Here is a 26,973-nt window from a genome sequence, read left to right on the forward strand (position 1 = left end):
TCCTGCTTTTGAGAAAGCACGAAGTAACATCAAAAGGGGGTGGGTCGCAGCAGCGAGGAGATCTGGATGCACATTAAAGTACGGAGCACGGATGTGTTCCGAGACAGAAGGACATACACGCCAGAGATGTGGGGCCCCTAGGAGCGCGGGGCCCTGTGCAACTGCATCTGTCACCCCTGCCTAAGACCGGCCCTGCCCCCCCAAATGTTGAGGTCTGGTTATGCCCCTGGTATGACATCATTTCCACAGATTACTGTTTGTCAAAACTATACAAGTGGTCAGTAGGAATGGGGGTACAGCAGGAATGTGGTAGGTGGTGAGAGTGGTGGGGGTTAGAGCTTTAGTCTCCTTGCAAATGGATTGTTCAATCCCTGTGCAGCATTGTGCTTTGAACACTAATCATCTTTCAGTCTAGCAGCCTTTTAATCAGATTACTTTGATGCACTGTGGAAGATCTAGGTTTCATTTATAATCTCACATATCAGTGTTTAAATTGTATTGCACTGTTGCCATAAATATAAACTCATACTAGATAGTATTTGAAGGTTCTTTGTTTATCTTACTTATTTATTTATTCATTTGTATCCCACATTTTCCCACCTATTGGAAGGTTCAATGTGGCTTAAATGCTTCTGGAGTAAATTGGTTACAAATTGTATAGAACAAGGTTACAAGTTATAGTTATAACTCTGGATTCCCCATGATTATCCAGCTGTGGCAGGGGCCTAATCCCTGAAGAGTTATGGGAAACTGGGGCGGGGAGGGGGGAGTAGCTGAAACTAGTTCAAAGGACCTTCTTTTCCCATTTTGAACTTTCCACACCCTCCCCATGGCCTCAGCTGGAAAGAAATAAAAAGAGCAGAATTGCACTTCCATGGGCTGAATACTTCTCTTTTGATGCTGGGAATTGTAGTGCTTTCAACCATGTAGCACTGTTCTTTCCCTTACAGTTCTACCTGTCAGTATGGCCCTGGGCAGCAGAGGAGTAAGGCAAAATCCTGGGAGCTTCAGCTATCTACCTCATTCTAATTGGCTTGGTACCACAGAGAAAATCTAAATGGGTGTAGGGGGAGAGGGGATCAATGGATTGCAGGGATTGGGGAAATATCAGGGAAGAGTTAGGGAGAAGGACTGACTAAGGTAGGGTAGCAAGGAGGGGATCATTGTGAGCAGGGACAGTTCTATAATGATGTCACGTTCCGTGCCCCTACCTGCGCTCCCGCCGTGGGCAGCGGGAGCCAGCGGCCTCCCCGGCAATTGAGGACGGCAGGAGAGGGTCCCCGGAGGAGCCGGCGCTGCCGCGGGTCCGGTCGAGACCGGCGGCCCGCTAGGACGAACGCCGGCCTCGGGAAGAGGGGAGGTCAGAAGGAGGTTCGCGCCAGCCAAGATGGCGGCGCTGGAGCCGACGTCGCTGGGGCGTCAGAGCGGAGGGGTGCCGGAGCTCCTCCCACCTCGCCCGGGATTGGCGGACTCGGGTGATGACTCCGCCCGAAGTTCAGGCGGAGCCAATCCCGGAGCTCTGCCGATTCCTCGGGGCTGGATTGGTGGGTCTTTCTCACGGGGGCGGGTTGGCGCCGGATTTAAACCCGGGAACCCAAGACCTCTTTGCTTCCGGTTCTGTTCTGATGCAGGTCCAGTGAAGTCGATTCCCACAGACTGCTAGCCGCCCTTGCTAGCTGCTATCCAGAGACTGTGCTGAGGTTCCCACAGACTGCTAGCCGCCCCTGCTAGCTGCTATCCAGAGACTGTGCTGAGGTTCCCACAGACTGCTAGCCGCCCTTGCTAGCTGCTATCCAGAGACTGTGCTGAGGTTCCCACAGACTGCTAGCCGCCCTTGCTAGCTGCTATCCAGAGACTGTGCTGAGGTTCCCACAGACTGCTAGCCGCCCTTGCTAGCTGCTATCCAGAGACTGTGCTGAGGTTCCCACAGACTGCTAGCCGCCCTTGCTAGCTGCTATCCAGAGACTGTGCTGAGGTTCCCACAGACTGCTAGCCACCTTGCTAGCCGTTACCCATAGACTGAGTTTGCTGACTGCCAGCCAGGCCAACCGTCAACCCCGCGGTTCCAGCAGTCCTGCTGGCCGCCTGCAGCTGAGGGCTCAACCCTTGGTGAACGGCGGCCACCGCGGGTGAAGATTCGGGGTTGCACGGCTGTCCTCTAAGGTCTTTCGAGGCCTTAGGGGACCTAAGGGCTCACCAACAAAAAGACAAGACAAATGAGGCCAACTGAGGTGGTGGCCTCAGGCGGCACTTTTCAGGGAGCGGCATCTTGCTGCTGGTCAGCCTACCTGCTTGTCGGCTATGTCTACCCCAGAATCTCTCCTTCTATTTATTTATTTATTTATTTATTTACAACGTTTGTATCCCACATTTTCCCACCTATTTGTAGGCTCAATGTGGCTTACATATTTCCGTAATGGTGATTACCAGTTCCGAAAAAAAAAGAAATACATAGTTAAGGTAGAGGAGACAGAATGGAGTAAGTATTCAGGAAGGAAAGTTCATGTTATAATAAGTAGAGAGGTGTGGTAGCCGTGTTAGTCCACTCTTAAGGTTATCAATAGAAATACTATCTGCTACCACATTTGCTTATTTCCGATCTGACAAAGAAGGGCAACCTTCGAAAGCTAATCAAGAAATGTATTACGTTATGTCCAATAAAAAAGGTATCATCTTATTTTCTTTTCCATGTTTTATTTTGTTTGATTTCTATTGATAATCTTATTTAAAAAATCGGGATAACTTAGTTTGAAACAATCATGAATATTAAACTTCAAAATTAGTTTGAGCGATAGGAAATAAAGAATTAGATATAGTGAAAGTCCAATGTACATCTTGTTAATTGACAATTAGGGTGTGTTATTATGGAAAGCTTTCTTGAATAAATTGGTCTTCAATAATTTACGGAAATTAATTATGTCGTGGGTTGTTTTTATGGTTTTTGGTAGTTCATTCCAGATTTGCGTGGCTATGTAGGAGAAACTAGACGCATATGTTAGTTTATATTTTAGTCCTTTACAGTTGGGATAATGTAGATTCAGGAACGTATGAGATGAGCCAGTAGAGTTCCTGGTTGGTAGGTCTATGAGGCCTCCCAGAGCTTCACCATGTATGATCTTATGAACCAGGGTACAACCCTTGAATGCAATGTGTTCTTTTAATGGAAGCCAGTGTAATTCCATTGCCTTCCCCTCCACTGCATTCAGATCGCTCTCATAAATATTCATTGTGGATATCCTGAAAACCTGACTGGCTGGGATGATTCCAGGACCAGGTTTGGGAACCACTGATTTAGAGAAAGATAATGTCAGCTTTGAAAATGCACAGGTCTTGTATTTTGTTTTGTATTGAAGGAAACGCATCTTTGTTTCTCTGGGATTTCACTGCTCACTGTCTGGTTTCTTTCGTTTTCCTTTTCATTTTTTTTTCTGCATTATGTTTTCAGTTTGTAATCTCAGATTTTTTTTTGCTAAGTGATGGCCTGTGTTTTCCTTGTGTAACAGGGATAAGGGACTCAGTTGATATATATAGGTTCTGTATAGGAATCTTTAGTGGTCCATATGGTAGGATACAGAAATATTTCCCATAATTTTGGATGCCACAGGCCTAATTGCAGGGCATTTTCAAGCACAGCTGGATAATTTGCCTCTATATGTTACTTCTTATGAACTCATGAAGGAAGCTCTCTTTGCTTTGATGCAAGTACTACAGTGAGTGTTAGCAGTAAATTTGAGATCCTACTCCATCTACCCTGACTTAGAAGTGAGGCTCATTCCTGTAATAGTCCCCGGAGATTCTATATAGCGCGACTGAAATTGTGCATGCAAATCCATTCATATTCTGGATTTGTGTGTGCAATTTAATTACTTAAGCCAATCAGCGCCGATAATTGCCATTTAACAAGCAATTGTTGACACTAATTGACATTCATTAGAATTTACGCCCACAACTTGCTAAGTGTATTAGCAAGTTGTGCACGTATTCTGTAAAGTGGCGCATGTAAATTCTAATGTGTGCTGCTAAAAAGGGAGCTTGGCTATGGGCGTGGAATGGGTGGGCTGGGGGTATTCCAAAAATATACGCGCAGGGTTGTAGAATACACCTGCTCCGCACCTAACTTAGGCACCGGTATTTACACCAAGTTTTACTTGGCATAACATGTGGCTAGAGTTAGGCACTAGGCATATTCTATAAACTGCGTCTAAGTCTAGGCTCGGTTTATAGAATACGCCTAGGCAGAAATATTTGTGGCACCAATTTTTCAGGCGCCATATATAGAATCTAGTCCGGTATGTGCAACATAAACCCATTTGGAGACAGTGCCCTCTGGAAGGTGGTTCTATAACTGGGCACTTGGGCTGTGAAGGCACATAGCTGTTCATGGTGTACTTGCTTTATGAAGGCAGCATATGTACCTTTATAAAAGTGCATCCCCAAAAGCTACCACAAAAAAATACACCTGCTCCGAAGCAAGAGAAACACTGTGCATGTCAATGCCTTTAAGAGTGGACACATGATGTGCCGATCCTGCCCCTGCTCTGTCCATTCTCCACCCCCAGAAATGCCTATATGTTTTTCTTAACACCTATGCATGTATATGCTGGTCAATTTTACAAAGGCCTACTGGTGTGTGTAAAATATTGTTCTACAGCTTGCTTATAAAGTTAACCCCTAAAAGGGCATTACAGATTGGAGATCACAAGATAGAAAATTCCCTCTTTTTAAACATTTTGATCGATAAAGGACCCATGTTGTCTGTCAAATACAGTTCTGCAAACACTTCCAGTACCACTGACAAAACCAAATCAAGCTGCATCCCCAGGCTCTTCGCTGATGGCTTCACACTGCCTCTTCCGTTATCGGCAGCATGACATCCAAGGCAATATTAAGGTTGCCGTTCCCAAGGATCTCTGTCATTCCTCCATGTAATTTAATTTACTGTGAAGCAGCTACTGTATAGTGTCTGGCAGATAAGGATTTCACATTTTAACTATTCACAAGCACATTTGTAAATCTTTCACATACTGTTGATAACCTACAGTACCTTATTAATATTAATATTGTTAAAGGTTTTCCCTAACTACCCTATATTCTCTGACACATACACAATCATTTGAAATGTAACCTGGGTCTCCTTATGTTGTGCTCCTCTGTTGCGTTATTCCCCATAGCGATATAACATTTGTAAACTGCTTAGATTTGCAGTACATCAAATAGAAGGGAAATGTGAAATGCAGTTAAGCATCCAAGTGACTGCATGTGCACATTCGGCATTAACGATGGTCGGTAAGAGCCTTAGCAGGCCGTCTGCACTTCAACTCTGGGGGCAGAGATACTGCTTCCCACATGAACTAACTGAGATGACGCACTCACTTTATAATTGTCCCTCCAATTGCTACTTCACCAGCTCTTCCACTACGATGTTGGGGGTCAACATGTGAAATGCATTAGTCAAAGAAAATACAGAACAAGGTCTCCATAACAGCACACCAGGCACAAAAAACCACAGCGGAGAAGGCAACAACAAAGGATAGTTGGTGCCAGCAATCCTTTATCACACTTCTAGAAGACTCGACACGGGCCATCTCTGAAGTCTTCAGTACTCAAAACGACTGTAAGAACAGAAAATGGCCTGAAGATCTATGCTCAAACTCTAAACTGCACCTGTATTGCAACACTCTTCTTCTATCAAATTGGAAAAACATTTAACAAACATTACAGTACGAAAAACGCTGTGCACTTCTTCTGTCAATATTCTGTCACAAGTCCATACCTGCCATAGTTTTGACAATATCTAACAGCTGGGCGGTCAGAGCTTGCTTACTGATCTTAGTGACCCTTTCACTAAAGTGCATTAAGGTGCAGTGTGTTCAAACACTGGGCAGAAATTTTGCCTGGTAATGTGGTTAAGTCCTGGGGAGGCGGGGTCAGGGGGTGGAGAATAGATCAGGATGGTTGTCAGATGTGAGGGTGGCCATGTGGGGGCATCTTCTCTGGAGGGGATTGGCTTGAGGGAGGACAAAGATCATCTCTAATGGGCTTCCAGTAGAGTGGTTGCAGTAGTGGTCATGCCCTATCTCCACACGTTGACACCTATAACCCACTCCAAACCACATTAAGCAGATAGCATGTGGTAAAACCAGCCAGCACAGTAAAACACACTTATGCTAACTTCCTGATACTGCCTAGGAATGGTTTCTGACCAGTTAAATTTCATTTATCTGACTAACCGCTAATATTCAGCAGGAGATAGCCAGTTATTTCCGCTGAATATTCGCAGTTAGGGCATAGTGGCTAATCATCTACATCACATAATATTTATTTATTTATCACATTTATACCCCGCATTTTCCCACATGTTTGCAGGCTCAATGTGGCTTACAATATACCGAAGAGGCTATCGCCAGTCCAGTAGTTATACAAATACAATAAATTGTGGTAGTCAGAGAGGATAGACGGAACAGGATATAAAGGGAAAAAGGGTAAAGGTAAGAGAGTCCAAAATGGTCCGTTTTTATGCTGTTTTAAGGACTTTAGGTTTTATGTTGGATCTTGGGGGTAGGTCTTCCGGAATAGGCTGGTCTTGAGTAATTTCCTAAAGTTGAGATGGTTTTGAGCAGTTTTGACAGCTTTTGGCAATGCATTCCATAATTGGGTGCTGATAAAGGAGGACAATATAGCTGGTCAGTGGCGATATTCAGCCCTGGGTTAAGGGGTTAAATAGGACCGCATAAATAGCAGTCCTATCTTTAACCACTAGGAACTTAACTGGTTAGCGCCGAATATTGGCTTAACTGGTTATGTTCCGGTGGCCAAAAATGAAACCAGATATTCAATACTGGCTGCCAGAAATGGCCCGAAATTGAATATCCGGGGTCAGCACCAACCACAAGACGTATGTGGTCTGCCTCCCGCTGGCTGAATATCGGGCCCTGTGTGTGCAAAATAAGGGCCTCTTTCATGCACGAGATTTCCTTATATTCTGGCAGATTTCCATATGATAGTCCGTGATCCTCAAGTGCACTGGGGATAGTGGGGTGTATTCTATTTATGACACTTAAAAAATCGGTGCCAAAAAAAATACGCCTAGGCGCATTCTATAAACAACGCCTAAAGTTAGTCACAATTTATAGAATACAGCTAAATCTAGGCGTAGTTTATAGAAAATGTCCAATGCTTGTTTTCTGTGACTATGTTAGTCACGGCCATTTACGCTAATGAAAACCTGGTGTGAATGTTGACGCCTAAGTTATATGTGGAATGGGCGTATTCTATAACACAGCACATAAATGCTCGGAATGCCCACGACCCGACCATGGCCACACCCCCTTTTCAGATCCACATCTTAGAATTTATGCGCATCACTTTATAGAATACTCTTAGACAGTTGTGTGCATAAATTTTAATTAAAGCCAGTTAGTGTCAATAATTGCTTGTTAAGTGGCAATTATCGGCACTGAATGCTAACCAGGCAAAGATATGCATGTTTCCCACAGTTATTTCAGCATAAAACCCTGAAGTAGCCCCACTTCCTTAAGCAGAGTCCCACTCTTTATCCCAGCCAGGCTACAGCCTGACTCCCTGCCAAACACTTCACAAGCTCAGTTCAAAATAAGAGTGATGCAAACATTTCTGGTTCAAATAACCCAGTCCAGGTTTTCCTTTAAAACAACCTTATGTGCAGTATTTCACTTTTTATCATAACTTTTGCCTGTTGATTATAGGCAGCACCGCCAAGAGACAAAACCAGGACTGGGGTAAACACCTCCTGGGTAGGGTTACCATATTTTATCCCCCAAAAAGGAGGGCACATGCCCTGCCCTACCATACACCCCGCCCCGCCCCTTTCACACCCACCCGCCCCTTTCACGCCCTCACTCCGCCCCCTGTCACATTTTCCCCTCCCTCCCGTCACACATCCCATCACCCCCCCTCCCCGTCACCCCCCCTCCCCTTACCTTACTACTGCCCTGGTGGTCTAGTGACCTCTTCTGGGCAGGAAAGAGCCCCCCTTTCCTGCCCGGAGCACTGCCCTGCATGCATTCTTCCTGTTGGTGATCTCGGCGCTGATTCAAAATGGCCTGAAGGTGGAAGAGGTCACTAGACCACCAGGGCAGTAGTAACTAAGGGGAGGGGAGGCTAGCAGTCTGCCCGTTTGTCCGGATTTCTGGACAAACGGGGAGGCGGGCAGGCCGGGACGGCCCACCCACCAGCCTGCTTGTTTGTCCAGAAATCCGGACAAACGGGCAGATTGGCAAAACCCACCCGGTTGCCCGGACATGTCCTCAAAAAGAGGACATGTCCGGGTAAATCCGGACATATTGTAACCAGGTACCTCTCTTGTGCAGCCAAGGATAGAACAATCTCCTCCAGCCACAGGCTCCCGGTACAATGAAGAAATAGATGTCCACCAGTAACTTCAATCTTAAGGACATTTATTCCATGCAGGTTTCTAGTACACAGTTCCAACAGCAGCATAGCACATACCAGGATTCAATACAGGCTTACAGACTACAGTCTGGACTCTTTATCCAGTGCCCAATAAACATTAATTCAATTCCCAAGACAAACAGTTCTTTCAGTTCATCCTCACAGTTCAGTCACCAAGCAGCATTTTCTACCTTCTATCCTCTTTACCTTCAGGAGAGTTCAATATTTTAGGGACTCCTTCTACCCAAGGGTTTTCCCCTGCATCAGCTTCACAGTGAATTCAATACTTTTGGGACTTCCTCTCACCCAAGGAATCTCAGCCTGCTTCAGTACTTTAGGGACCTCCCTGCCCAAGGATTTTCAGCCTGCAAATACTTCTCTCCTTCTGCTTCTCTCTCCTGAACTGAACTGCTGGGACTCCTTCCCACCTGCCTAATCAATCCCTGGCTTCAGCTACCACCACCAATCATTCTCCTTCCCTTAGCTTCCTCACACCCAAACCAGCTGAGTTAAGCATTAGTCTAATGAGACCAATGATGAGCTCCTGCACACAGGGTTTCCTAACTCTCTTTCCGCCTAGTGGCAGCCACTCTACACAGCCTGCCAGCTTACACCCATGTCTTCCCTGATTGCAGCTAGGAGTCCAGTCCGGGTTCTTCATCTCACCCTCTGGCTCCTTGCCTGCAATGCCTTCTGGGACTTGTATTTCAGACTGAAACTGCCTTAACCCAACTATCCTGGATGTGACTTTATCACAATATGGTAACCCTACTCCTGGGCCTCTCTGCCCCCACCCCTACGTCTCCCTCCCAAGCTTAGTGAAAGGGCCCCATAATGAGCAGAGCAAACAAACTTTACAGACCTAAATATTCCTGCTTCCCACAAACTGTGACTTCCTGTGGCCTCATGCTTTCCTCCACATTAGGTGGGGAAAATCTCTTCCTGTTTGGGCTGCAGACCCTGAACTGTCCACATGGGAGTAAACCTCCTCTTTTGCAAACACCTTTCTCTTCCTTTGGGTAAAAGCTTCCCTTTTAGCTTGGAGTCATTGCTGTTAATGACCTCTTTCACTAAAGTTCTGGCTCCACCCATCAATCTACTCTCCTTAGTCTTGCCTCTTGGACTTATGGGAGCTGTAGTCATCTTTAGTGGCCATATTTCATCAGAGTTCACGTTTGCAATTTACTTCTTCTTGAGGGAACTTGACTGTGGCCTCTGTTAGGGCAACCCTTTTTGTTACAGTTCAGTGGTCTGCTTCTGAATCATTTACATATCTATCTATATTAAACAAGAGATTCAAAATTAAATATGCACCACAAAAATGTCAATGTTACTTATCTCAAACTGCCTTAATTATTTGTAATTTGTAACCTGAATATTCAAGCGAGCAATGATTTGATTAACTATTTTAATACAAAGTATAATAGAGGCACCTGTGCAACTGTTATTACTTAAAGATTGCCATAATTACTCAAGGCAAATTTAGTAGCATCTCACACAAGGATTCCTTTGTAAGTGTTCAGTTTATTGTCGGATAGATTTATGACAGGATTCAGTGACATACGAATGTGACAGCCAGAAGAGGAGAATGACTCATTGCTGCAGCTTTGGAAGGATGCCTTTCAGTGACTAACCTTAATTTCTGCTTATTTTTATCTCTTTTTCATTAAAAGGATTTGCTTAAAAGCTTAGATGGTTACAAAAAGACCTTCCAGGAGATCCATCGGACCAGATCCGTTAATGGAGTCCCTGTTCCACCTGAGCAGTTAGAGGACATGGCTGAAAGGTAAGAAGGACACAGGCTGTGAATAGATATGTTCTATGAATAGCATCTTGCTCTATTCATGTTCAGGTCTATGTGGTACAGTCCAGTGCAGTTCACCTATAATATATTTCTCAAGATGTTTGCATATGTCACTGACCTCATTAGCTGTTTTCTGTTTTCTATGTATAGCAGTGACTTGAAAAAATATTTTAATACATAGGAGACTACAGAATGCACACATTCAGTAGAAAAACTGTTTACTATCAGCTCTCTCACAATATATATATTACTGAATACAATGGAAATCAAAGTAAGGTATATATATATATATACACACACCTTACTTTGATTTCCATTGTATTCAGTAATAAGCTTGTTTGTGATATTACCTTGTAGAATTAAGAATAAGTTGTAAAAATTTATTTGACTAACCTTTGAAAGATATCCTTCTTTCATCAGGTCAGGGTAGGATAACTTTTGAAAGCTAGTCACGGATTTTATTTTACTTACACTTACACGTATCACTTACAGCTTCCTGGTTGACCCTTATTACACGTATGCAAGTAGCCTAACATAGCAACCATAATATGTTGCTTATGGCAGAGATTTTCAACTCAGTTCTCTGGACTTATCCAGCCAGTCGAGGTTTTCAGGAAAACCCCGACTGGCTGGTTGCGCCCTGAGGACTGGATTGAAAACCCTGGCATATGGTATTACCTTGCAAAGACAGAGGCAACATAGTAAGTATTCTGTTTCCATAACCTAGCCAGAACATACCCACACATTTCACCAAGTTGTGCAGCTACGTAAGCCGAGGCTCACCTGTTTCCTGCTATATGTACAATTCTGTTGGTTCTCATGCAAACAATGACAAAATACAGGTGGCCAAAAATAATACATTACTCGGCTCCATCACCTGTTTTGTTCATTCGCAGATGTATATATGGATGAGCTGAACCAATCCTGTCTTCCAGTTTGTGTGATTCTATTGTAGACCATTGGAAAATATTAAATCAGTAATTATATATTTAAAGAAAATGAGAGAAAGATTTGATACTGATTGATCTGACAACAGTGAATCTGCCTAGGCTGAATTTAATAAAAATAAAGAGAACCATTTGTTACACTGTGTGTTACCGCTCAGTATGGCTCAAAATATTTTGCTTGTAATTTGGATCATTCCTAGCAGCAAATATGAGGGATGAGCTGGCAGCAAAGAATCAGTGAGAGAGCTACAAGGATAGGTTACTTCTGATGGCTGGAATAAAATTAATTCATTCTGCTAATTGACATCCTGGCAGTGTTGCTCAGGCAGCAGTAGGGACATGTATATTAGAATTTCTGGATAATAAATTCCAAGGTTTTATACATGTGCCTTTTTTTTACCTTTTGCTATTGCATACAAGAAGATGCAGGAATATGCAAAAGGTTTGACACTGAAAGCAAATAATGTGAACACTGGAAATGTATTGCTTTTGTGAATTTTTTGCTTCAAATACAGGGGCACATTTTCCAAACACTATACCTTTAAGAATTTGGAGGAAAAAAAATTAAGTGGAAATGCTGTGGGGCACTTTTACTAAGCTGCAGTAAAAATGGCCTTAGTGCATGGGAAAGACACGCATAAGGGCACACTAAGGCCACATTTTCCCGCAGCTTAGTTAAGTTGAAATCTGAGAGGATCTTTTACTAAGCCACGTAGGCGCCTCTGCGTGCCCAATGCACACCAATTCGGAACTACTGCCCGGCTACCACGTAGCCTGGGTGGTAAATTCATTTTTTGTGCGCATCCGCTACGCATGCCGGTAAACTTTCCTGCCTGTGGTGCTAACTGTGCATTAATTGGCATTGTACGCACACAGACAATTACTTCTCAGTTAATGCATGAGACCTTACCGCTTAGTCAGTGGGTGGCGGTAAGGTCTCAGGCCCAAAATGGACGCGCGTCAGTTTTTATTTTGCCGCATGTCCGTTTTTGGGCCCCCCCCCCCCAAAAAGGCCTTTTTTTCAGGCGCACTGAAAAATGGACCTAGGGCGGTCCAATGCATGCATGCATCTACAACAGTGCAGGCCATTTTTCGGCGCACCTTAGTAAAAGGATCCCTTAATTTTTTTTACTCCAAATTCTTAAAGGTATAGTGCAGATGACAAATTGCTTTGATTTTGTATATTTTGATGATATATAATTAAGGATGTGCATTTGTTAGTGTGCATTTGTTTCATTGGGGTGTCTTAGAAATGTACTGCACAAAACGGATGTAATGCACATTTATTATCTCACAAATTAATGCCTGTAAAGTTGATTTGTGCACACTGAAATGTAACATTGGAAACAAGTATTTATTTATAGGGATTTATTGACCACCTTTATAAAGAGATTCTCCCAAGGCGGTGTACAGCTGGTACACTTAACATAAAACTTGCAATTTTGTTAACAGCATAGTTATAGAAAAATGGCCAAATATAAACATAAATACAATAAATGAGGTAAACTTAATGAGGCAAATTGAAACATAATAATAAGAATAACATGAAACAATATCAGAAATATACACATTTAAGAGCATTGTAGAACAGTCATAAAGCAGAAATATGATAAATGTCTGTACAATACAAATGATACCATAATAGATAGCACAGAAGAACATTCAAATAACAAAGATATAATATGACATCCACATGTTACCAATGAAACACCTAATAAATATGCTTCAGAACATTCATATAACACAGATATGAAGCTAATGCTGTTCGTACAATATAGCATACTATCAGGTGAATTTTTGAAAGAGAAGGGCGCCCATCTTTCGACACAAATCGGGAGATGGCAGTCCTTCTCTCAGGGTCGCCCAAATCGGCATAATCGAAAGCCGATTTTGGGCGTCCTCAACTACTTTCCGTTGTGGGGACGACTAAAGTTCACGGGCCTGTCGGCACCGTACTGAAGGCAGGACTGGGGCGTAATTAAGAGATGGGTGTTCTTGGCCGATAATGGAAAAAAGAAGGGTGTCCCTGATGAGCATTTGGCTGACTTTACTTGGTCCATTTTTTTTCACGACCAAGCCTCAAAAAGGTGCCTGAACTGACCAGATAACCACTGGAGGGAATTGGGGATAACCTCCCCTTACTCCCCCAGTGGTCACCAACCCCCTCCCACCAAAAACAAAAAAATTAAAAAACATTTTTTTCCAGCCTCTATGCCAGCCTCAAATGTCATACCCAGCTCCATCACAGCAGTATGCAGGTCCCTGGAGCAGTTTTTAGTGGGTGCAGTGCACTTCTGGCAGGCAGACTCAGGCCCATCCACCCCCTACCTCTTACACTTGTGGTGGTAAATGTATAGCCCTCCAACCCCCCCCCCCAAACCCACTGTACCCACATGTAGGTGTCCCCCTTCACCCATAAGGGCTATGGTAGTGGTGTACAGTTGTGGGGAGTGGGTTTTGGGGTTTTTTGGGGGGCTCAGCACACAAGGGAAGGGAGCTATGGACTTGGGAGCAATTTCTGAAGTCCATTTCAGTTCCCCCTAGGGTGCCCGGTTGGTGTCCTGGCATGTGAGGGGGACCAATGCACTACGAATGCTGGCTCCTCCCATGACCAAATGCCTTGAATTTGGTCATTTTTGAGATGGGCATCCTCGGTTTCCATTATCGGCGAAAACCGAGGTTGCCCATCTCTAAGGTCGGCGATCTCAACATTTAGGTCGACCATCTCTAAGGTCGACCTAAATGTTGAGATTTGGGTGTCCTGACCGTATTATCGAAACGAAAGATGGACGCCCATCTTGTTTTGATAATACAGGTTTCCCCGCCCCTTCACGGCACCATCCTTAGAGATGGGCGCCCTTAGAGACGGTCGTCCCCATTCGATTATGCCCCTCCACGTAGCTGAGGGGCCAAATGCAGATATATAGATGGGGACAAGATGGGTAATACAGAATCAGTTTGGATAGGTAAATGGGTGGCTACTCAAGGCAAGTTCTATGTACAGTTGAACAAGATATGAGGTATGACGTGAGTGCATAGTCAATCATCACATATTAAAGGCTTGGAAAAAGAGTGAGGCTTTCATCTGCTTTTTGAAGCAGAGGTAGTCTTGAGTTAGATGAAGCTGCTATGGGATTGAATTCCAGAGTGTGGAGGCTGCTCCTGAGAAGGCTTGCTGATGGGTATCACATTGTACAAATTCTTTCAATGAAAGTATAGATAGTTATGCTCCTTAAGAGGATCTTAGAGATCTCAAAGGTGTGTAGAGGGCTATCATACTCATTTTAAGTTCTTTAACATAGAAACAGAGAAAAATGAAGACAGGTAAAGATGATATGGCCTATCCAATCTGCCTATCCATGCCATGTACTATCACTTCCTCTCCCATGTACCTGTCCCAAGCTTTCTTGAATATCCACCACCACCATTTCCACTGGGAGGCCATTCCATGAATTCACCACTCTTTCCATGAAGAAGTATTTTTTCAGATTACTTCTGAGTCTGTCCCCTTTCCATTCATCCTATGCACTCTCATTCTACAGTTTCCTTTGAATTGAAAGAAACTCACCTATCTCCCCTCTCCTACCTTTCTTCCAATGTATACATATTGAGATCTTTAAGTCTGTCCTTATACATTTTATAACTAAGACCACTGACCATTTTAATAGCTTCCTTCTGTACCAATTCCATCCTGTTTATATCTTTTTGAAGGTGCGGTCTGTGGAATTGTACACAGTATTCTAAATGAGGTCTCACCAGAGTCTTATACAGAGGCATCAACACTTCCTTTTTCCTACTGGCCATTCCTCTTGCTGTGCACCCAAGCATCCTTCTAGCTTTCACTGTCACCTTTTCTGCCTCTTTGGCCACCTTAAGATGATCACATACGATCACATCCATGTCCCGCTCCTATTTCATGCACAAACTTCTTTGACCCCTAAACTGTACCTTTCCCTCCGGTCTGAGGACCTTGAAAATCAAACATAATGTTTTACATTTAGTCCTGAAAGGTACTAGTGGCCATTGTAGTTTTTGCAGGAAGGGTGTGATGTGGTCACGCCGCTTGCAGGCTTTTATTAGTCATACTGCAGCATTCTGAGTTAGTTGGAGCTGGTGCAAACTCTTTTTGGTTTGACCAGTGTATAGGACATTATAGTAGTCCAGTCTTGACTTTATCATAGCATGGACCACTGTGGTCAGACTCATCTTTCTATTATATAGGGAGAGATTTTGGAGCTGCCACAGGTGATAGAGACAGTTTTTAAAGGTTGTTTGAATTTGTGGGATCCGAGTGAGTGATGAGTGTAGCAGTATCCCAAGATTCCTGGCCTATGACTTTATTGGGAGTTCATACTTTTCAAAAGGTATTTTGAAATCAGGTATTTCTCCACTTGTGTTAGGCTCCCAAAGAATCTCTGTTTTGCATGGATTTAGGCAGATTTTTTTTTTGTTCATTTTTGAGTTGCAGTTAGGCAGGCAGGCAGTTTACTCAAAGCTGTAGGTAGATCTGGTTCAGTGGGTATAAGCAGTTGCACATCATCAGCATAGATATAGAATTTTATGTCCATTGATCAAAGTAGCTAAGCCAGAGGCTTGAGGTAGATATTAAATAAAATGAGAGATAGATTGGATCCGTGTGGCACCCCACAGTTCAGTGCCTAGAGCAATAATGGGCTGTTGCTGAAGAGAACTGGTTATTGACAAAATATGATTTGAACCATGTGAATACTGTGCCAATGATACCGGTTTCTGCCAGTCCTGTAAGTATGACAGTATGATCCACTGATACTGTGGATCATACTGTCATACTATTAGTGAATCATACTGTCATACTTACAGGCTGCTCAGAAATCCAGCAACACTAGTATCATGGCAAATCTCCTGTCATGGTTTCTGTAGTGGTCCTCAAGAAGGGGCCCAGGAACTGTCTCTGTTCCATAGGTGAGGGGGCACATTTTAGCCCCCCCCCCCCCGGAGCCACCAACCCCCCCGCCACTTTTGACCCTCCACGGCGATGCCGACCCTCCCCGTCCCTTTCGATCCCCCCCTTCCGCCGCCGCCAACCCTCCCCCGCCACCGCCAAGTACCTTTGCTGGTGGGGGTCCCCAACCCCCGCCAGCCAAAGTCCCCTTCAGCGCCGGTCTCTGAGTCCGGCGCATTCGCTGATCTGGATTCTGTTTCTGTGAGTCCTGATATGCTGCACATTCCTATGTGCAGGACGTCAGGACTCACAGAAATAGAATCCAGATCAACAATGTGCTGGAGACCGGTGCTGAAGAGGAATTTGGCTGGCGGGGGTTGGGGACCCCCACTAGCAAAGGTACCTGACGGTGGTGGGAGGGTGCTCGAATGTGGCAGGGGAGGGTCGGTGGCGGGGGGGGGGGGCGGTGAAAGCAGGGGGGCCAGGGCTAAATCTGCGGGGCCCATGCCCCTGTGGCCCCACCTATCTACACCCCTTGTTCCATACCCAGGTGTAAAGCCAGATTGACATGGGTCTAGCCAGTTATTTTCAATTTGCCAATTGTTGAGTTGAGTGCAGACTGTCTGTCCTATAAGTTTTGTCAGGAATGAAATGTTAGAGATTGCTTGGTAGTTTTTGAGCTTGTCCTGGTCAAGGGAGCTCTTTTAGAGTAGGGGGTGCACCACAGCTCTTTGTAGTGTTGTTGGCAACTGCCCTTTCACAAGGGTGGAATTAACCATTTTAGTGGCCTCTTCAATGTACTTGCTATATACACTCTCTTTGCTGGGCAGGGTTCAAGAGGCAGGTTGTTGGCTGTAGACCACCGTTCAGGATTTTTTCAATCCTTCCTCTGTGACCTGGTTGAATGAGTCCCAGATGGCTATGCATGGTGGGAGAGAGAAAGTGTTCTCCTCATTAGCTGGTGGGAGCTTTGATGGGACTGTCTGTAGGTCCTAATGGAGACCTTTAATTTTGTTGGCAAAGTATGTGGCAAAATCATTGCTGGTTAGTTGTGACTGGGGTTGTGGGGTTTGCAGTAGGCTGTTTACTGTTTTAAATAGCTGCTTGGTTGAATTTGAAGCTTGTTCAATGTGTTGAGATAAATATTATTTTTTGGCTGCTGTTAAGGCTTGTTGATACATTTGCCATGTTTTTTACAGTTGAGCCTGTCTTCATCTAGGTGAGATTTTCTCCATTTTCATTCAAGTTTATGTCCTTGATGCTTAAATTAACATGAATATGCGAAACAAAATACAGAAAAAAATGTGTGCATGTTGGCAGTGTGTGTGAGAGTGAGGTTTGTACTTGTTGGCAATATGTGTCGGGGCAGTTTGTATGCGTGCGTGTGTGTGTGTATATATGTAGAAGTGTATTTATTGTGCGTATTCAGCAGGAGAATACTGGCTATCTCCTGCTGAATAGTGCCTGCCAGCTAAGTGCCATTTAACTGGTCAGGAGCCATTCCTGGCCAGTTAAATGGTTTTAAATATCAGGCGGAATGTATTTTTGCTAACAGTCTTTCCTGTGAGGAATAGGAGATAAATTTCAAGTGCTCAGTGGGGTGAGAATTTCCCCGAGAGTGTGTACAAACAGGTGGGTAAAAATACAAACTTAAGGAATTCTGGTGAGTGAGGCAAGGAGGATAGCTTGAAAACCTGACCTGTTTCAGGATCTAGAGGAGCATCAGTGAATGCAGCTGAGAGAGGCTCTCTCGCTCCTTTACTGCAGGTTACCTTCACCCTCAAAAGTAGGGGTGCACACCCTCAATTTTATGCAACTATATCAGGCATGTTTACTACAAATCACTCTCTGAGTATCACTATTTCAATCTAGTTACAGTGTAAATTAATATTAATCCAGTAGCTTCCTTACTCTTTTTAATTTTTGTTACATTCCTTTATTGAAATCTTTAAACATTAACCTTATAAAAACATTTTATACAATATTGAAGTCACAGGCAAATCTGCTTCTCAAATTCACAACTACTTAACGCACCGTCAAACCCTACAAGACTGTGTTTCGCTAGATGCATCATCAGGAGTTTTAACTCATATTTTAAATAATACTTTTAGCCGCATTACCCAGACAGGCTTCCAACCAATGGCAGGAGCAATGACACCGCTAAGGAGTATAACGCCGTTAAGACCCCTGATGACGCATCTAGGGGTGTAGGGTTTGATGGCGCTTTAGGTGGTTGTGAATTTGAGAAGTAGATTTGCCTGTGGCTTCGGGAGAAGAACGGAACCGAGAAAACGGAGGACTGGGGGGGGGGGGGATTGGATTAAGAACGTTGCAATTGGGTGGGAAATGTGGGATACAAATGCAGCAAAGAAATACATATGGAGATTTACATGGGGACTGTATTTGCTGAAATACTACAATGAGATAAGTGGATAGTGATGCATAGTAATTGAAAGAAGTTGGGCATTTGTTAAGAAAATAGTTCTGTAATTACTAAAGATAGTGCATTATATGTATTTTGAATAACGGTACAATTTTATGAAAATGGGTATAGGGAATGTGCAAAGCAAAATATATCAGACGTATTGTGGTTGAGAGGACCCATGTAGTTGTATGAAAGATATAATGGAGTGAATGGTAAGAATGGTGTGAATGGGAAGAAGTGTGAGGCCAATACTGTATAAAAAATGTTTAAAAGGTTAATGTTTAAAGGTTTCAATAAAGGAATGTAACAAAAATTAAAAAGAGTAAGGTAGTTACTGAATGCATATTTACTAGGGATGTCCTGAAAATCACTGCTGCTCAAAAAATGAGTGAACTACAGTACAGTCTCGATTATCTGACCTTCGCTAATCTGACCATTCGGCATATCCGACAGCGGTGATGTCATCAGATTTATTTCTATTAAAAATCTTTGTTTCAGAGCAATTTTTGAAAATCAGGAACTCTAGGCCTTTGTTTATGCAATGTTTGAGGGGTTTATGCAGTGTTTTCCATATTATCCGACTTTTCATTTACCCAACAGCAGGTCAGTCCCATTTACGTCGGATAATCGAGACTGTACTGTAGTTGCAACAGAGGGCCTGATTGTAATAAGTCTCCTATTAATGTATGCAACAAAGAAGAAAAGAAAAACTGAGATATTTGTTTTGCAGGTTTAATTTTGTGACATCATCTTCTCCACTCAATTTAATGAAACTGGAGTATATGGAACTGAGGTACCGTCTCCTAGCTTTCTTGGTTCTGGCAGAATCCAAACTCAAATCCTGGATTATTAAATATGGGAGAAGGGAATCGGTGGAGCTGCTTCTTCAAAATTACATTGTAAGCTATTTGCTAACACAAAGCCTAAAATTTGCCAGTGTAAAATGACTAGCCTCAGATGACTGAGTAATACCTAACAACATTCATAGAAATGCTTCTGTTTGCTCTTTTTTGGGATCATTTATAACTAGCTGGAGTCCAATACTGCAGTAAATGAATGTGATACTTGTACACTCTCGGTGGCGGACTTTGATTAGGAACTGAAGTACAAATAACATTTGCTGCTCTCTTTTCAGTCTCTCAGAGCCCTGTTCATTAAGAATTCTTGTTTAAGACAAAATGAGATTATACAAAATATATATATAGGAAAAAAATTGAAAACCAAACAAATAATGAATTTCTAGTCAAAGGATGATTAAACAATTGTAAGACTAGAAATATTTATTTATATCCCACATTATCCCAATAGATCAGGTTCAATATAGTGATTAACAGTATAAAAAGTGATGCAGGATAGTATATATTAAGTAGTAATAATAAAGTAAATGAGGATTGAGTAGTACAATATGTAATATTGAAACAAATGCTAGACGCTAAAAGGTAACAATTTATAGTCCTCCATGAATAAAAACAATTAGAATGGAATTGAGAATTTGGAATAATTGTACAATTAGGGGTTTAAATTACTTATGCTCATCTGTGAGAAATTGCTTAAACAGAGAGGCTTTAAGGTATTTCTGGAATATTAAATAATTAGGTTCCCATCTGATGCATTTTAGGAGGGAATTCCATCATCTGGTACAGAGGTAAGGGAATGCTGACATGTTGATTGACTTGTAGATCACATTTTTGCAACCGGGATAGTGGAGGGTTAGATAATCTTTTGAACCAGGGAGAGCATTGCAAAGGGGGAGATCAATTAAAGGTTGCATATAATCAGGGATTAATACTCCAAACATGTCCAGTAGAATCACACATCCCAAATCAATGCAAAATATCTGAAGGAAAAAAAAATACTCTGGGGCCCTTTTGCTAAGCCTCGACAAATTCTGGGCATAGTGAGTCCTAACGTGGGACTTTTCTGCGTGCTAAGTCAATTTTTCCCACAGCAGTAAAATAGGCATTTTTCTATTCTGTTACTTACAGGTCATAAGCTAATGTTGTCATTAGTGCATGGCAACGCTAAATAGCTGTAAATGATTTAGGAGGCACTAAATGTTCCTGCATTAACCCAGAGTTAACAAGTTATTACTTGGTAATGCCAGTGCGCCAGCTGGTTCACACTTCCATGCCCACTCTCCACCCATGGCACTTCACTCAAAAAATACTCAAAAAATAGTTTATATGCACACAAAGAGAGAAATTACCACTGGGAACATTAGCATATCCTATGGTAAGCCTTTTTCAGCACGCAAAACCCTCAGTCCCTCTGTCCTCAAAAAACTCCACACCAGCAGTAAATAACAGTCAGTTATTTATTCACCATCATTGCACATGGAAAAATTGTTTACACTAGTGGCTATCACAGTATGACCATAATCTAACCAGTTTATCTTATTCAAGGGTCCGAAAACGTTTCTCTCTCAAAGTATCCATTGAGTCTTGCCACGAGAAGAGAGGGTTCTGTCGCCTTGATTTATGCCATTATGACGGAGGGAAGTTGAATGATATGTGGTGGTTATTCGGATTTTTCTGTCATTGGAGCACAACTTAGTTGGTATTTTGAATTCCCTGAGTAAGTCTGGTGTAGGTGTAACCCCTAGCTTACCCCTCTGTCAGAGCCGCAGGCTAACCTATCTGGGCCAGGTACCCAGGACCAGGGGTCAGAAAACAGATGGGTGACTTCAAGCGAGCTGGGTGCAATTAGTGGTTGTGCCAAATCCCAGTAGGCCGAAGGATACACTTCTCTGGCACTCTGAAGTTTATTCTCATGCAAAAAACAACCACCAGTTGTATTAAATTTCAAAATGGTTTTTACTGAACAGCAACTTGAAAACAGTTCAAAACGCAAGTTGATATGTACAGTCAGGGCATATAATAGTTTCAGATCAGCTTCAGATACAGTCTCCTTTCATTGCCAAAATTAACATTGTACATCAGCAGCACAGTTCCCTTCCGAACAGCCATTGAATGTCCCTCCAGAAGTGAGGCTCCCCTTCTCCCACTTCTCCTACCCAGGGTGTCTTTTATTTATTTTATGTATTTATTTATTCGTTCTTGTATCCCACAATTATCCAGAAATGAGTTTCAGTTCAATGTAACTTAAATTCAACAGTTGTTAGAGATTACATAGATTTAATTACATTTACAAGGTTGTATGATGCTGTGTTTTACGGTGGTTGGCAAGATAACTATTTTTCCCCCAAGCACTCCTTTTTGTTCCCAAGACAGGAACTCCACGCAGGCACCCTCTGCACTTTAGCAGGGGTTTCATCTACTGAATGATTTAGAAGTCTTCACTCGTGTGTCCAGGACTCCCCCCTCAGTGCTTAGGTCTCAGCAGGGGTGGGCAACCAAAGAGACCAGAATTTTCTCAATACAACCTGTTTTATTAACTCCTGGCCCTGTCCATTATTTTATTTATTTGTTACATTTGTATCCCACATTTTCCCACCTATTTGCAGGCTCAATGTGGCTTACATAGTACCATAAAGGCGTTCGCCAGTTACGGTATGAACAAATACTGTAATGTTGTAGTAGAATAAGATTCGTGTGTATAGACACATTAGGGAATCGTAGAGAGGAAGAGTTATTATATGTCCATTATGAGCTTTGGTTTCATTGTGTTGCAGGGTACAGGCATTTAAGTTGGGTCGGTAGGGTATGCCTTTTTGAACAGGTTAGGTTTTAATGATTTCCGGACGTTTAGGTGATCATAAGTTATTTTCACGGCTTTTGGTAATGCGTTCCATAGTTGTGTGCTTATGTAGGAAAAGCTGGATGCATAGGTTGATTTGTATTTGAGTCCTTTGCAGCTTGGGTAGTGGAGATGTAGGTATGTTCGTGTTGATCCTGTTGGGTTTCTGATTGGTAGGTCTATGAGGTCTGTCATGTATCCCGGGGCTTCGCCGTAGATAATTTTATGAACCAGGGTGCAGATTTTGAAAGCAATACATTCTTTGATTGGGAGCCAGTTCAGTTTTTCTCGGAGGGGTTTGGCGCTTTTGAATCGCGTTTTTCCAAATTAGGGCTGGCCCTTCCCAAATCCACCTACCAAGCTGGCAATCCCAGCCCCTGTTGTCTTAGTGACGTCCCTTAAAATCCTCCAAACTTCTGCCTGTGGCAGAGGCATTGTTCGGTGGGGGGAGGGGGGAAGAGGGTCATATAGGTGAAGCCTAGTACTGTGTTAGAGAAGCTATTTGGTTACTACTCCCAGATCTAATGAAGGCATAGAGAGAGAAACCTTTTTACAACTTTGAATAAGATATAAGGAGATTATACCTAGACCGCACAGGCATATTCATACCCTTGTGCATGGATGGGAGTTTAAATCTTTAGCACCAGGATTCTTTTAAGTACATTAACATCACATGAATAATAAAAGGAAAAACTATATGGGGTCGATATTCAGCCAGCAGCGCTCAGCGTTTTCCTGACCACCTTTGGCATTATGCCCAGAAATTCAATGCCAGTCTATGTCTGGGCTCCAGCATTGAATTTCCAGGTTTCTGGAGCCGGCTCCACCCTAGCCCATTAACTGCAATATTCAGCACTTAACTGGCTATGAGGCACCGCATAAAGATAGGACTGACTTGGCCAGTTAACTGCAGATTATTGGCACTTAAGTAACCAAGTACCACCTCCACCCCTGGAATGCCTCAAAAACAGCTAGTTTTGTTTTAGGCACTAATCATCAGCCCCAAAACAAGTGATTTAACTGGCCATGAGCCATTTCTGGCCTGTTAAATCACTTTGAATATCAACCCCTATATTAATAATTTAAATTGGTGAAAGTATATTTAAAACGATTCATTATGTTAGTAAAACTTAACCCAAATTAAGATGGGGGTTTCACCTGTTCCTGCTTACCGTTGGAAGTATGTACAGGTGCAGCCAGACTAACAGAATACAAGGTCTTTCCAAGTACATTCAACGTATGTTATTGCTCGTTCCATATGAGTTCAGTTTCCATTTTGTGGGGAAAGCCAAAAGAAACTCTAGAGATTTGTATCATTTATTCCACAAGGGGTTGATGGATATCTGTAGGCAGTTCACTTCCATGATGTAATTGTTTTTGGAAATGTTCACCATCTATTGACGTGAACTTGCGTTTTTTAATTAATTTAATTAAACTCCGCTTCAGATGCAAGATGAATGATTGTCCAGCCAAGTTAAAGTAACCTCTTTGCTGAACAATAAATTTGAACTTGAAACAGACTGCAGTTTTGCTTCTTGTAAGAAGGGCTCTTGCCTGCATTGGGGAGTGTTGACTTTGTGCCATCATCAATAGAACAGAGATGTCGGAGAGCACTCTTTGTTCTCGTTGATAGAAGGCATTGTGGCATTACTGAACACTCGGCTGCTCTTACAAAATTGATGCTTCCAAAAATAGTAAAGAACGCTCTTCGAGATAAACTTGCTTAGAATCTGCTTCAGTCTAAAACAGACTTGATGTTAATATATGTAGTTGGCAGCATTAAATACGTGGCGGGGCTCATTTTCAAAGCCTATTGATGTCTCAAAATGGCCCCCAAAAATGTCCATCTGCCAAAAACACCCCTGCAACACCCTCAACTTAGCTGACTTTGTGTTCTGTGCTAACTGCAATATTCAGCGACACTTAACACCTTGTTTACAAAGTTGCACTAGTGGCTGTCGGTGCGGTAATGCCGACACCATTACCGCATCAGCAGCCACTAGCGTGGCTTAGTAAATGGGGGGGAGGGGGTTATTTTTTTTATTTACTTAGATTTTGCTCACACCTTTTTCAGTAGTAGCTCAAGGTGAGTTACATTCAGGTACACTGGATATTTCTCTGTCCCAGGAGGGCTCACAATCTAAGTTTGTACCTGAGGCAATGGAGGGTTAAGTGACTTGCCCAAGATCACAAGGAGCAGCAGTGGGATTTGAACCGGCCACCTCTGGATTGCAAGACCGGTTCTCCAACCACTAGCCCACTCCTCCACTGACTACTCCTAGTCAGTTAGTCAGTTAATATTAGCAGCAAGCACTAAATATTAGCAGGAAGCTCCGACCAAGCTGTAACTGGTCAGCGGCCGGCGAAATCATTTTGAATAACGGGCCCTAAGTTTATAGAATGGGGTCCTAAGTCAATTATGTTCATAAATGCAAATTAGTGCCCAAAAATGCTTGTTAAAGCCAATTAATTATATTTATCGCTAGTTGCTGAGTTCTGTGTCTTTCTGTGATATGCACATTTTTTGTTTCTTGTGGCTTTTATCTCATGTATAAGAGAAATCATTATCATTTTTTTACTTATGTAGAAGTTAGAAAGATCAGTAAACAAAGCACTGAAAGAAATGGGAATGCAATGAAATTGAGGAAGTTATACGTACTGCACTGCATTAATTACATTAAATTTCTGTTTTCAGTCTTGTATTGAAGGCAATGGATTTTTTGAGCAATATGAGTTCACATGCCAGTCTTTGAAACAGGCGGCCGAGCTGTATGTGAAAGCTGAAGGCTCAGGTAAAGACAGCTTCACCTCTTATGGTCCTGCCAGCTATTTCATGTGCATCAAAAGAACTTTCTATCCTGAGAACATAACTACAGTGACGAGCCTGTTCTTGTGAATTTTTTGCTCTCTTAGCAGTCAATTTATCCAACTTTGGGACCATGGGCGTAGACTGGGGGGGGGGGCAAGGGGGGCATTGCCTCCCCATACGACTTACAACATCTTCGTCACAGCAGCGAACTGGCGTGAGTAGTAAAAGCAGCAGGCAGGGCAGGCTCGACTCCGTGCTTCGTTTCCCTGCCCTCTCAGTGTCCCGCCCGAAAGGAAATGACGTCAGAGGAAGGCGGGATGCAGGGAGGGCAGGGAAATGAAGCACGGAGTCGAGCCTGCCCTGCCTACTGCTTTTACTACTCTCTTTTTCCCTTCCTTCCTTCCTCCATATTAGCATATCATTTGCATATATATATATATGCAAATGAATATGCTAATATGCTCCACCCCATCCTTTGCCCCCCCCCCCCCCCCAAATGAAACAGTCAAACTACACCCATGTTTGGGACTTATAAACATTTCCAGAATTATGCTTTCAATACTAGCTTCTTCTTAGATTCAGGTAAAATATTATTGTCAGTAAAATGTTGTTTGGCTAGCCTTGAACAGGAGCTTGCTTTTTTCACATGCTGGATTTCTATATTCACAGCCGAGAGGTGTCTCATGTAAACTTTGACTCAAGCAGTCTTGTGGATTCCAGTAGCCTGCCTGAGGAGCCTGACTAACCATGACAGGCCAAATGGAAGCCTCAAATTAACTTAAATTAAGAAAGAACTCTCGGAATACATCAATGTTTCCAGCAAATTGAGAGCTTGGAAGCCTGGAATGACTATGTCATAACAAAACTCTGTAAGCCACATTGAGCCTGCAAATAGGTGGGAAAATGTGGGATACAAGTGCAATAAATAAATAAATAAATAAGCTAAGTGAATTTGATGCAGACATAAACAATATCTAAAAACTTAAAAAAAGTCCATCTAAATAATTTGTTTAATAATCAATATTTACAAAACCCGGCAATTTTTATGTTTTGTGAGGAATGGCTGCATCAGGGGTATACAGGATTCCTAAGTACATAAGCATCGGCTTACTGGAACAGAACGAAGGTCCATTAAACCCAGTATCCTGTTTCCAACAGTGGCCAATTCATGTCATAAGTACCTGGCAGGGTCCCCAAAGAATAAAATACATTTCATGCTGCTTATCCCAGGAATAAGCAGTAGATTTTCCCAAGTCCATCTTAATAATGACTTTTGGATAGGAACTTGTTCAACCATTTTGAACCTCTTCTTACCACAAAATTTATTCTCTTGCCTTTGAATCAAAATACCATGCAAAAGACCTCTGAAAGACTTTCATGATATGTTCCAAGGAAATCACTTTTAGCCACATCAAAGCAATTTATTAGCTCATCATCTCTGCCAAACAAGCTCAGCAGAGACAACCAGAGAAGAATCTTGTTTAACCCTGATGTAGCCATTCCTGGTGAAACATGGCCATATTGGGTTATATCAATATTGATTGTGATTTGCATGGACTGTTTTTAATTTTTGGTCATTTTTTTTAGTGCGCCTTTTTTTTTTTTTTTTAGCTGTCGTTGATGTAGTGCAGCATTTCCCAAGTTGGTCCTGGACTTGGGCATGCAAATCAGTTCATGAATATTTATTGTGGATATCCTGAAAACCTGGCTGGCAAGGAGGTACGAAGGTGGAAAACAAAAAAAGCAGATCGTGTAAAAGTAAAATGTAATTTATTTAAACAGTATATCAATACTCATGTAAATATAGACAGCCCGACACGATCTGCTTTTTTTGTTTTCCATCTTGGAGTTTGCAGACTGTCTGCCTTTGTGCTTTCTTGGCAAGGAGGTACTCCAGGACCAACTTGGGAAATACTGGTGTAGTGCACCAATCTCTATTTT

The 26,973-nt window shown here is 42.7% G+C and overlaps 1 protein-coding gene across 1 annotated transcript in view; it reads left to right on the top strand.

The window, feature by feature from the left end:
* The window catches only part of SYNE1 (spectrin repeat containing nuclear envelope protein 1), a 982,166-nt gene that overhangs the window by 182,570 nt on the left and 772,623 nt on the right, over window positions 1-26,973 (top strand). Inside the window, 3 exon segments of the mRNA XM_030198470.1 lie at window positions 10,104-10,216; window positions 19,258-19,426; window positions 24,919-25,015. Coding sequence (XP_030054330.1) covers window positions 10,104-10,216; window positions 19,258-19,426; window positions 24,919-25,015 — 379 coding nt within the window.

Source organism: Microcaecilia unicolor, chromosome 3 (assembly GCF_901765095.1).
Source record: "Microcaecilia unicolor chromosome 3, aMicUni1.1, whole genome shotgun sequence".
Lineage (NCBI taxonomy): Eukaryota > Metazoa > Chordata > Amphibia > Gymnophiona > Siphonopidae > Microcaecilia > Microcaecilia unicolor.